The 12855-nt window shown below is 40.4% G+C and overlaps 1 protein-coding gene across 3 annotated transcripts in view; it reads right to left on the minus strand.

Moving 5' to 3' along the window:
- LOC102195714 (probable G-protein coupled receptor 158) overlaps positions 1-12855 on the minus strand; it is a 79520-nt gene that overhangs the window by 21609 nt on the left and 45056 nt on the right. For all 3 annotated transcript variants that reach the window (XM_005741987.1, XM_005741986.1, XM_005741985.1), the window contains 3 exons: positions 11386-11454; positions 4115-4224; positions 591-829 (listed from right to left, as the gene is read on the minus strand). In XM_005741987.1, coding sequence (XP_005742044.1) covers positions 591-829; positions 4115-4224; positions 11386-11454 — 418 coding nt within the window. The remainder of the gene's footprint in view (positions 1-590; positions 830-4114; positions 4225-11385; positions 11455-12855) is intronic.

Raw genomic sequence — 12855 nt, forward strand, 5'->3', positions numbered from 1 at the left:
TCAGAAAAGTTGGGAGACATACCTTTTCTTTACACCACTCCTTTTTGGGTACACGGGCAAGAGGACTGTCTAAATTCAACTAATGAAGATGTGGAAATACACTGTTGCATATTTAAAAAATAAACTCATCATTTAAATGTATATATCTTCATGAATTTAGGTTGTGTACAATGTTACAGTGAATCATTACGATGAACTTTATGTTGCATTGAATACCAAAAAACAGATTTCAGAAACATGCTTGAGTTGAAAATGTTTGAGATCTTTTGCTTTAAGTTACTCTTTAATATCTAAAAGTCAAACTTAAATTTAGCAAAACATCAGTTCTCCCCTGGACTACTGTTGCCGGGCAAGTTTTATCATCAACATACATGCTGCTTTTTTTTCTTTCTAAAAATAAAGTTTCTAAACTGAACTTAATCTTAAGGCTTATCCAAGCAGCCTGAACTTAAACTGTAAGCTCTAAAGCCCCTTCCAGTTAAGTGGTAAGTAGCACTTTCTTTCTATCTGGAAAACGATGCGGTTTCTTATTTGGGTTTACTTAAAGTCAGACGTGTGTAATTACAGGAAAGCCGTACAAACTTACTCACCGACTGCCATCATGTAGTCCCATCGGTCCAGCAGACACATGCTGAACTGCAGCCCCTCGGGAGTGAGACCCGCAGCGATGAGAGCCTGACTCAGCTCCGGATTCTGGCACACGGAGGACGTCCAGGCCACAAGGAACCAAAGCACCACCAGCAGAATGACTAGCAGCAGCCGCAGGACCCGCCAGCTGGTCATGTAAGGTGTCCTCTGGGCCGTGCGGGACAGGAACACCTTTAACACCCTGTGTGGAGCAGGGAGAGAGCGTGAGGCACAAGCCTGAATATCAGAAACGACTGAGAGAAATCGTATGTAAGTGCTGCTCACGCCCCTGGCTGCTGATCACGTTAGCATGCTCATTTGAAATAAAATGAGCAGGGAGAAACTGCTAAATCAGTTCAATTCATTCATGCTTGGTAAATATGTTTGGTTTTGATTCATGCTGTAATTTCCTTTGAGTTTCAGGGGGAAGAGCGGACAGCACAGGAAGTGGGGAGGAAGGATCTGTTAAAGGGGGCCCCTGTCATTTTTGAGTTGTGCTTACATGTCCAACAGAAATCATGCATACATAGTTTATTGTGAATTACTTCCTGATGTTACTGCATCTGTAAAAGGAGCTAAAAATGCAGCATATTAGGCTCATCAGTTGCAGCAGTGTAGGGAACAATATACAACAGCATGTTCTTATATCACCATCTGGACATAGAAAAAAGTCTGTTTCAATTTTTTACCCAGCTCATTTGCTATCTTTGGACCAGACTGTGACAAATCTATCTCATCTCTAATATATTCTGTGGGCCTGGACTGGAAGATCTTGCCCCCGGGGCACACTTCCCACTCAGCGAGCTCGGAAAAAAATCAAATTGGTAATTTTGCCAAGGGAACACTCTGGCCGGCCTTTGACCTCCTTCTCCCATCTCGGTAACACAGCCCGGAGCCGAAGAGCAGGAAGCTAAAGCACATGCGTGCCAAGATGGCACACGTGTGTGCATACTAAGAGATGGCTGAATTATTGAAATTAAGACGAACTCATGGGCAAGTTGATAGAAGGAGAGGAGACAGGATGTAAGGGAGAGGAGGGGACCAGGAGAGGCTCGAAGAAAAGAAGGGACGGGAGAAGAAAACGTATGAGGCGAGTTAACAACACAGGCAGAGGCTTTTTAACTTTTATTTTTTGCTTTCAGTTTAGTGTTTTAAAGTAAAATCATATTATAATGATCCAAGAGTATTTGTATGTTCCCTATCTCCTCCTACATAAGAACCAATCATAATAAAACTTTGCATAACCATTGCATAGAGCACTGTGAGTTCCAGCATCTATAAGGCACGTGCAAATATTTTATACAAATCTCACAATTTTATATATTTGCTTCTTTGACAGTTCAACTGAGCACTGAATTGAATTTGAGATTAGAATTGTGTGTCATAATATAATGTATCATAGCGTGATTGTAGAAAAAGTGTGTGTATTTGTATGTTCCATATCGCCCATGTGTTGCGCAGGGGTTTGCTATTTAATCATAATCCTTCATAGAACAGTCACAAAGCAAACAGGAAATGTCATCTCAAATGGTGATTTTGGTTTTAGTTTACTGGAAGCAGGATTGAAATATTAAGCCAACACAGAAGTGCCAAAAACAGCATTTCCTTTAAAATGGGCGGATGGCTCCAAAAATGAGTCATTTCCCACAGACGTCCATGTTAAACTTCCCAAATTCAATCTGCCTGGTACAAAAAATGGATTTGGTCTCTCTAGATAATCCGACCTTCAGAAAAACTGCTACATGTCCAGCCTACAGTATTTTTTCCTCTGTGATTTTAGTCCATCATCAGGTGGTTGCTAGACAACATAATGATGTCATTATATATGTGGTGTAATTCGTTTTTTGTGGATGTAAATTTGATGTAAAATTAAATTAAAATTTAAAGGACACAGTTAAGTGCCTTGTAAAGCAACTGTTGTTGTGATTTGGCACTGTATAAATAAAACTGAATTGAATTGAACAATGCTGTTATTAAATGTGCGATGTTTATAAAATGACGTGGAAAATGTCAGGGACATATGGACACAGTTCCCATTTCATGTCAATAAAAATAAGATGTTTCGTAAATCATTTCGTGATAACATGACAAACGTTTATGTTATAACCTCATGATGCTTGGAAATTCAGAGCCTTTATCAGGACGTCACGGTCCTGAATCTGTTGACTCAGTGGTTTTTATTCTTATTACTATTATTTTATGTTTCAGGTTGATTCTTAAGATTTTCTGGTTCTTAGGGTTTGGTTTCTGTTCTGTGTCTCTGTTTCGCCCTGGTACCTCGCCTGTTTCCTCCCTGTTGCCATGTCTGATGTCTGTGTTAAGCTTACGTGTCTTGAGTTTAGTCTGTGTTGCTTCCTGTTCCTGTTGTGTTATCATCTGTTCCCCATCCTTTCGTTGTCAGTTTGTGTATTTAAGCCTTGTGGTGTTTTTGTGTGTTTCCCACCGTGCTCCTCGTCCCTAGTCTCTTGTCTCCAGGTTTCCTAGTGTTTTGTATTAGTTTCTATTTTCGGTTTATTGTTTATTGTTAAGTTTATTGTTTGTGGAGTTTTTTCTGCAGCCTCTTTGAGTTTATTCCTTTGAGTGTCCTGCATTTGTGTCCTGCGTCCTGCCTGCCACAGACTTATCATGACAAGGACATTTAATGACCACTTTCTGAGACGCTAACAGTTAGCCACATCACAGGAACCTGTTTCCAACATAACATTCAGACGGGCATAACATTGTTAAGAACACATTAACACTAACACTCTCCAACAGTTTACACTACAGTTAACCGAATTAACCTTAGCTTTGGTCTATGACAATTATTATGATATTTAGTCAACTAAAACTAAAAGAATGTAGATAGCTATATTATGGCCAAAGCTAAAAAAAACTAAAGCAAAATTTGCTGTCAAAATTAACACTGATTGTGGGACAATCACTAATTGTGGTTAAGCACTAGCAGGGTGGACAGCCTATCCATCCGGTGAGGCTTAAAAGACATAAGGCGATCGTGGTTCAGGGGGTTGGGAAGGTCATCTGGTAACCAGAAGGTTGCCTGTTCGATCCCCAGCTTTGTCTGTCTTGGTCGTTGTGTCCTTGGGCAAGACACCCTAGCAACCAGAGGGGCCGATGGCGCGATATGGCAGCCTCGCTTCTGTCAGTCTGCCCCAGGGCAGCTGTGGCTACAACTGTAGCTTGCCTCCACCAGTGTGTGAACGTGAGAGTGAATGAATAGTGGAATTGTAATGTAAAGCGCTTTGATGGTCTCGAAAAGCACTATATAAATGCAATCCATTATTATTATGTACAACTGAATGTCATCGGCATAGAAATGCCAGAAAGGGTTGACTATACTTGTGTTGTTCGTGCTTTTTGGACTGATAAGTGGTGCCTGTGGTTGTGCTTTACATGTGCGCCTTATTGAAAAAGCAGCTTCAAATTGTGGAGTCTAGAAACTAATGGGCTGCTATGTCCACCGTTTATGGCCTGTTATTTACGGTACCTGTAGAGCTTCAGGATGACGGTCCCGTACATGATGGCAAAGCCCAGCAGGCGAACCCACCTCAGGAGGATACATCGAAACACACTGGGATTGAAGTACAGGATCATCACCTACAAAAATGCAGAGCAGAGTTAACTTTCACACATCTCATAAACACATCTTAGGACTCTGATTGTTTTTGGTATTTACAGGAAGGAAGTCAGAGACACAAATGTGGTAAGCACACGAGAAGCTGAGTTGGAGGTGGATTTGACCTCACGAATATCTAACGCCTCCACAGTTCCCTCATCTGTTAGCTTTATGCGGCTCATATGTCAACTTCCAGAGCACGTTTGATGTGAGGAATTTGAGAGCTTATTCCTTTATAGGTCTAGGAGCGCGTTTAGTGATGTTTATCTGCACATTGATTTGCATGTATAGACACACTTGTGTTTCTAAATGTGTGCGGTCCAACCTGTCACGATTTGTCTCTCTGAGCGGTTTCAACAAAGCAATAAAGAATTTGCCGATGGCTGATAAAATGTCAGCCTATCATTTTCTGCATGATGTGAAGTTAATTCACACCTATTACCGCTGCAGAAGAGATTGTAACAGCAGAAGCTGCAGAGACAAGGCTCATGCTGTAAGGATCCAAGCTTCCATTTGCACTTCTCTTTCTACGGTTGCATTTCATTTCATTAGTGTGCAACACAGCGGGAAGCCACATGTTACATTTTCGGTGACCCGAATCCCAGCTTCTGCTCTGAAGATTCAGTGCTGTGACTCTGGCAACGTTCCCACTGAAGCAAAGAAAATACTATCGAAGCGTGACACCTTTCCAACTTGGGGTAATCTCTCCATTCAGTGTGGTCTGAATGAATACACAAACTTTTTTTGTAAGGGAAGGAAGTTTGTGTGATCTTTTGTGAGATCGTGCTACGATTGCCAAACTGTTTTGTGACTTTGTGTTGAGGTAAACGCTGACCTTAACTCCACCTATCCGCTAAAACTATATAGATACATGAACAGTAATTAATCAGTAACTACCACTTCCCACAGAGCATCTTTTTGATTACAGGTCTAGAACGGGTTTCTTTTCAGTCTAGCATACGGACTACAAGTGTTAAATGTGGTTTGAAAAGCAAACACAAGTGAGAGTGAAAGACCTGCATCACACTTAGTATCTGTTTCAACAAAATTTCAGTGTCTTTTTTTATGTTTTGCATCTGTTCCATATGTTAACATTGCACATGTGGTGTTATATGTTATAGCTTAAAACTGGCTAATATGTAGATTTATATACATATTGTGCTGTATATAGTAACCATTTATACATAGTATAGTATTTGGAAATATAGTAATATAATATAACATATTATATTGTAATATAGTATTTGGACAAGTGAATTACACCTTTGAGGGATTAAATAAATTGTACGTCTGTGTCTTTATCATAGCCATGCCATGTTTCTATCTACCCAGCTGTGTCACACTGAGTAATCTATCCTCTGTTTATATCCAATCCTAGTTCATCCCCTTTATTCCTTTGTCAGATCTTCCTGTTGAACTCGCCCCCTCGTTCTGTTTTCTTTCCCTTTTCTGAATTTGGTATTTGCTGAACTTTTGCTTTAGCCAACAAACGCTCATCCTACTTTTATTTTCAACCTGCAAGCGTGTTTTGCAGTTGGATTCTCTCCACTACACACCTTGACAATAACTGCTCGAGCAGAAAGAAGACTATACAATTACTCCTTTTTATAAGATGATGCTTTTTTAAAAACATATATGTGAGCCCTATGCTAGACCAGGTCTTTAGGTACTTTGTATGCTGTGGCTGGATTGAACTCAGTGTAATCAGAACAGGATAGGGAGCTGAAGTGACAGTTTTTCAGTCTGTGATATAGCGCAGCAGAGTAAACAGTGTACAGGTCGGGGAGCTTGTTTGGGGATAACAATGTTATAGCACAAAAATACTTTCTGAATTATATGCTTGGGTTTTTTATATGTAAGTTGTTTTACAATAACCAAAAACAGAAGGTTATAGCTTTCCAGCTTTTTGTAATCACCACATAATCTCAGACTTATTGTGGTACAACATAATAAGCAGCATAAATGCATTTCTGAGGCGTAAGGCGAGTGATTTATTCCAGCTCTTACAATGCTTTGGCATTCAAAAGACACCAGCCATTTGCTTTAATTAAGCTTAAGTAACAACAACACCTGTAACCTCTTTTCCTCTTTAGAAAAGAAACAGAACATCTGTGGCAAACCCAGCTGAGCAACAAGCCAACCCCGAGGCTGTAACCGTCTGGCTGTGAGATGCGTTAACAGAGAAGAGAAGCTAAAGTGTAGTGGGGAATATGAATCACAGTGTACATTATTTTACCCACGGAAATGAAGAACAAAGACTATGGTGCAAAGACAGAAAGATGAAAGGACAGAAATATTCAATCTCACAGCATCTTATGCAGGTATTCAGGAAGTTGAAAGCAGAGCCAAGTCTCAACGTGACTCATAACAAATGTCACAGGAACTAATCTGCAGCTTATTACCTCCTCATCACTGATAATGCTGCTGTGATTGTTTCATAATCAAATACAGTCTTAAAAGAGGCAAGATGAATTTCAGAAATGTGGTTCAGCGAGCGGTTAAACTCCCTATTTTCAGCCTTCGCTCTGTTCACACTCACTTCAGCTCCGGTATATAGACATTTCTCTCACCTCTTGATTAAAAATGTGACACACTGAGTCAAAGCATGAAGCATGGCACTCACAGGCTTTTCCTTCCATCCGCAATCATCACAACCTCGCGGAGTCTGTTATTGGTATGCCCGTCATGAGACACTGGGGAGCAGAGTCCATCTCAGACCCAAGAAAAGGAATTATTGCTCTTCCTCTTTAATACTGCAGCTGATAAATTAATTGATATTGGAAGGCAGGCAGGTGTGTGTCAGAATTGGGTCAATTTAAGGGAACAGCCTGAACATGACTCACTTATCGATAAGAGGCTTGAAGGAAATTTGTTATTCAATAGCTAAAAGTTGCGAACTACATGTGCTAAAGTAAATTTGAATTTTAATTGAAATTAATAACAGGTAACATAACAGCATAGGCACAATACATGTATAAATAATCCATATATTAAATAAATACACTTGAATAGTACTATTGCTGAAAATAAACATTAATTAATCCCCAGAGAGGAATCCAAAGCAGTACATGCGATGTTGATGTTAATGTATTATTAAATAGAAAAATTAGAAAATTTTCTAACAATGTATCAAGTGAATAATGATTGCTTTTTGTCAGCATTCTGTTAAAATAGGAATCTGACGTCTATCAGTTGCCAGATTTATATATTTGTTTAAATACAGACTTGGTGTCCATGGTTACATTTGCAGAAACGGTCCTGCATGGGTTTGCATTAACCTAATCCTAATGCAAACCCATCAGTTTCAACTGCAGCTCCACCGTGGAAGCATTTAGCTGGCGAACCACAAGTTCCCAGTGAGCTTAGCACTAACCAGCCACTGCTCATTAAAATGTTCCTGAAAAAGAAGACATTGGTCATTTTTTCTTTCTTTTTTTGACAGTTTGAAATATTGTATGGAGCAATTTATTTTGAAGACACAACTACAGTGAGCTGTTATGAAGAACAGCAGCTTCCCCAGCTTCTCAGCAAGGTAACCAACTCCTTTTGCTCCTTTTACTGCACCCTACTGTTAGCAGACTAATGCCACATGGAGCATCAACTCAAATCACTCACAGCTGCTCAATGATGGAAAAAGGCCAGTTGCCTGACTTCCTATAGCAGTGTGTTTTTGCCATCCCAAGATTTCTGACACATAAAGTATGAAACTGCAGTTACAGTTACCAGCGCTAACTAAAATTAACTGGGAATCTTCAGTTCCACTTTAAGTATACTGTATGCAGTCCTGTAAAAACTAAGTATACCCATAAGAATGGACGTAGCAGCCAGAATCTGCTAATCAAAGGCACTCGCTTAACTGATCATCAGCAAGTGTGAACACCTAAAAGCAGAAATCTTGGCAGTTTTCTGGTCTGACACATTCAGATGTGTGTTAACAACATGACACGATCTTCCCAGCAAATTCTCGGGAGACGAAAGTGCAGATGTCTGACGATGAAGTGCACGTCGCATTTAGAGAGAACCAAACAGCATATCACCACAAACACCTCATTCCAACAGTTAAGCACGGTGGTGGAGGGATTATGATCTGGATCATCTTGCAGTGATATCCTCTGTATACCAAAGTGTTATTCACTCAAATGCGAGGCCATCTTTGTGACAACAAAAGCCTGGCTAAAATTGATGTAGCCATTCGGTTGCAAATCTGCAACCGAATGGCTGAAAAAGACAAGAATCATCGTGTCAAAGTTCAGACCTCAGTCTAATTGAAATTCTGTGGTGGGATCTTGGAAGAGCTGGATAAACAAATGCCTGCAAACCTCAACGAACTGAAACAACGTTGTAAAGAAGAGGAGATGAAGATGATTACTTTAAGTTAATACTGCTAAAGGTGGTTCGATAGGTTACACAATAATGGGGTGCACTTAGTTTTTCATGAGTGTACCGTGAAAATGTTCCTTTTCGTGCTTCACAGTATTTTGATGGTGATATTAACAATTTGAAAGCATGACTTTTAAATGTAGCATAACATATAAAATCTGAGCACGTTCTCCAGCGCCGACGTTAGTAAAATGGTTTTGAGCGCTTGAGAATCAAAGTTTAAGAGTATAAGAATGCTGGAGCCAGTAACACAGCAGAAAAATACACAAAGAAAAACTAGTTTTTGGAACGGATTGAAACAGACAGAAGTAAAGACGGAGCAAACGTGAACAACATCTTAACTACTCAACAGGTTGTTATTTTTCCCTCCTGTTTCAGTGTCTCTCCTCCTTATGTCCATCTGTCTCTCCTGTCTCAGTCTCAGTATAGTCTGTTTTCAGGATTTGCATCCTACTTGGCATCTTCACCTCATCACTTCTTCCAGCTTTCTGCTTCACATGACAGCAAAACAATAAATCTGAACGGCACATAAGAGCTAAAAGTAGCTCTTATGTGCTGCTCCTTCCACCTACATACTGTGCAAAACAAAAACATGCAAATGGCAAATCCATGCACATGACCACAGGAAAATATGAGGCTTTGAAGCTACCTAAACACACTCATAATCCATCCATCACTCTGCCTACACACACACACACACACACACACAATACAGGCAGACAGACAGCGTCACAACCTTCTGCAGTACCACTCATGTGGATTACAAAATCACTGGGGACTGCGATAAAAAGCCATATTTTTATATTGCCTAGAAGAGAAGGTGGCCCTCCTGGTTTGCGTCCAACCTCCCAAGCGTCCTCCATCAATTAATCAGTAGAAGTATTTTTAAAACAAGTTGTGCTAGAACTTGATGGACTGTTTAAAAATGCATTGAGCACCAGAGCAGAGCAGCTGCAGCTGAAGAGGTCTGTGGTGGCAGCAAAAAAGAAAATAGGCAACAGCAACAAACGTTAAGGCTGGGAGAGGGAGGCAGACACAGAGGTGAGAGAGAACATGCAGAGGAGGTAATCAAAGGAAAACATGACGGGAGGAGGGGGGTGGGGGAAAGGAGACCTTCATGTGTGTGAGGATGACAGAACGGCAGAGTGTTTTGCGGGTGGGGGATATTTTTGGAACTGGATTATCCTTGGGGTAAACTGGAGTGGATGGATGAATGCAAAAGCAAGAAAGGTGTGGTCACATAAGGATGCAATACCTGCAGCTCGTTGTCTGCTGCAACAAAAAACAGCTTCAGCTTTTTGTTCTTTTCATTCTGGGGGAAATGTCGTGCATACGGTTACACTCCAGTAACTTTAGAATAAGAACAAAATCTTTATCCCCGGACTTAGCCGAGCGATTGGAACTTCTTTCTTTCTGGCTGATTTTTTTCAGCCATCAGGCTTTGTGTTTGAGAAGAGCAGTGGCTCCACTGTTGGCAGTCTGTGCGAGGATTTGAAAGGAGTGAATTCCCTGGCTACATCAGATCTCTGTGTTATACGGCGCGCAGGTTTCTTCCATCTGCCTCCCTTCTAAAGATGGGCTCCTGACGCAGCACTCCAGGTGCAATGTGGGCTGAGTCCAAAAGTGTAAATACACACATATAGAACGCACGCTGTCACCCGAGCACACGTACTGGCTGGCACATACAGCCGACGCAGACAGGCAAAGGCACACGTGGAAGAGAACGCACTTATTCTATAAGTACGCACCAACTGTGATGTCCAGCTCTCTGTTGTTGTAATGATCCTAACTATAGTACTACAACATCTAGCTACAACTGAGGAAATGGGCTTTTTTTTAATGGGATATTTTCACACTGGAATACTCCAGTATTCCAGTCCTGGGTTGTTGACCCCCCGCCTTGTTTATGAACTTTCCAGTTTTGTTCTGTTTTTGATATTTTCTGGTGATTCTTAGTTTCCCTTGCTATTTGCCTCGTCACATCTTCCCTGTACCTTTTTGCACTCACCTTCTTTTTAATTATTTCCATGGACTATCAATAAAACCGAGCTTTGACTGCCTAAACCTGCGTGTGGGATCCACATCCACACACTACATGACAAATATTGGACACTGAAAAATGATTTTCTTTCTTGAAAAGGTTTTTTTTTCTCAGCCAAAGCAGACCTTGACCACTCCTTCCCTCTTTTTAAACCTGTAATGCTTAGGATTTGACCATCACACCTCTCTTTTGATATCTACTTTATGGCCAATAACTGCATTAGAAGAGCTTCATAGATGGTGAAATCACATCTCAAACCTATTTCCATCTGTTTGGATATATGTGCGGTTTGTGTTTGTTCTCTAGTTTTCTTTTATAACACCATGAATGTCAGGAGAGACTTTTACCAATGCCCATCACTATTTCTTCTCCATCTCAGTGACAAGAGGCTGTTTGTGGTGCTCTAAAGAGTGGCCTTTAAGCTCAGGTGCAAAATTGTGCCTGCAATGTGCAGACAAAAGCATGCATGCCTCATGGTAATTCATGCAAGCCCACTGGTCCATCAGTTATTTATCAAATAAAACCTTAAAACTAGTCATTATAATGAACACACGCTTTTGTTTGCAAGTTTGTTTGGGCGCACTCTGTCTCTCTCCTGACAAAGCATACCCAGACGTACCCAGCTGCTTGTTTCCCTGAGACTTCTGAGAACTTTTATATTTAAAAAAATGAAGTAGCAGTAAACTGGTGGGTGGCATGCAAGATCAATATGGACACTTACTGGGAAGTAGAGAAGTAGCGCACCAAACAAGATGGCTTCCAGCAGAATGAGACCAGATGTACGAATGCTCTGTTAACAAGGAGAGAGAAAGACAAAAACTCATGAATCAATGACAGCGAGAGCTTGGTTATTTATGGATTGCTGAAGGATACTGAAAAAGAATGATTGGCCTGATGGTATCAGACGCTGAGGCTGCTGACGGGCATGCAAAAGTACCTATAATGTTGCTGCTGCTTGTATTGATATTTGTTCTGGATTTGCAGTGAGCCTTTCTTCACATTCATTTTCTCTCTTGTATCTGCTTTGTCCTTTGGGGCCACCATAGTTTACCTTTCAGATTCTGCTGCTGCAAGTCAGACATAACAGCCACGACTTGCATGCAACTGCACGAAAATGCAAATGATACATCGCACAAATATATAAAATATATGTCTCTGAGTGACGACAGAACTTTTCTGGGTTGTATTTAATTACCACATTACCACATATAAGATTTTTTTATGTCTTTTATGTTCATCCAAAGGCCTCCAGGGACATCTCTTGTGAAGTGAAGAAATATGTGAAGTGAAGAAATATGGGAGGTTCTGAGGCAACAACACGATTGTCTATAAATAGATCACCAGGAAAGATTTAAATGCCAGAGGAGTGATTGTAAATTGTAATTATTATCCTAGACTGCAAGAATGTCACACTGAAATGAAGGAGGGCTGGGTACGGTTGATGGTAATGATGTCAGTGTAATAAGACAATAAAAATTACATAAAAATTAAAATAAAATAAGATAAAATCAACTGGTCTGTCTTTATTTGGCTTTATTCTTGATAGAATACGATGGGAATTTGTGTGAATTTGCAATGCTTTAAGAAGCAGCTGTATGTCGTAAATAAAGCAATATTTTTTTTTCCAGTTTCTACGTTGCATACTGAAATTATTTGAGGAAAAAAGCTCAAATGTCCTCTTTTAATCTGGGCATGTAATTCGTTGAACTGCATGCGGCCAGGGAGGATCTTTTGCTACTCTGATGGCTTAGTACTGTGAAGGCATGATCAGCTGTAACACAGCGGTTCCTATTTTCAAAACATTCGTGAGTTTGTCATAATCACTCAGTTTGAATTTAATCCCTGAAACCTTCGTCTTTATTTAATTTAAAATAATTTTCCATGACATTTCACTGACATTTCCAGTTAATCTTCGCTATGGAGGTTGTTTCAAATTAGGCAAAAAATACCAAAATTGAAGAGTAGGGGAGACTGTCAGTGTGTAGTTTGGGATAAGCTCTAAAACTGTTATGCCGTACAATTTCAGCATCCATCCACTTATTACCATATGCAGCATAGCGTCATTGTGGACCAAAAATCCAGGTACACTCCGGACAGGTCGCCATTCCATGGCGGGGACAGTTTAATGACACAGTTCAGTATTATCTTCCTTGTGCGAGTGTGGTCCCTTTAGTCTTTAGGTGAAAAAAAA

This window comes from Pundamilia nyererei, unplaced genomic scaffold (genome assembly GCF_000239375.1).
Source record: "Pundamilia nyererei isolate P.nyererei 1_Seehausen unplaced genomic scaffold, PunNye1.0 scaffold00115, whole genome shotgun sequence".
In the NCBI taxonomy this organism is placed as follows: Eukaryota; Metazoa; Chordata; class Actinopteri; order Cichliformes; family Cichlidae; genus Pundamilia; species Pundamilia nyererei.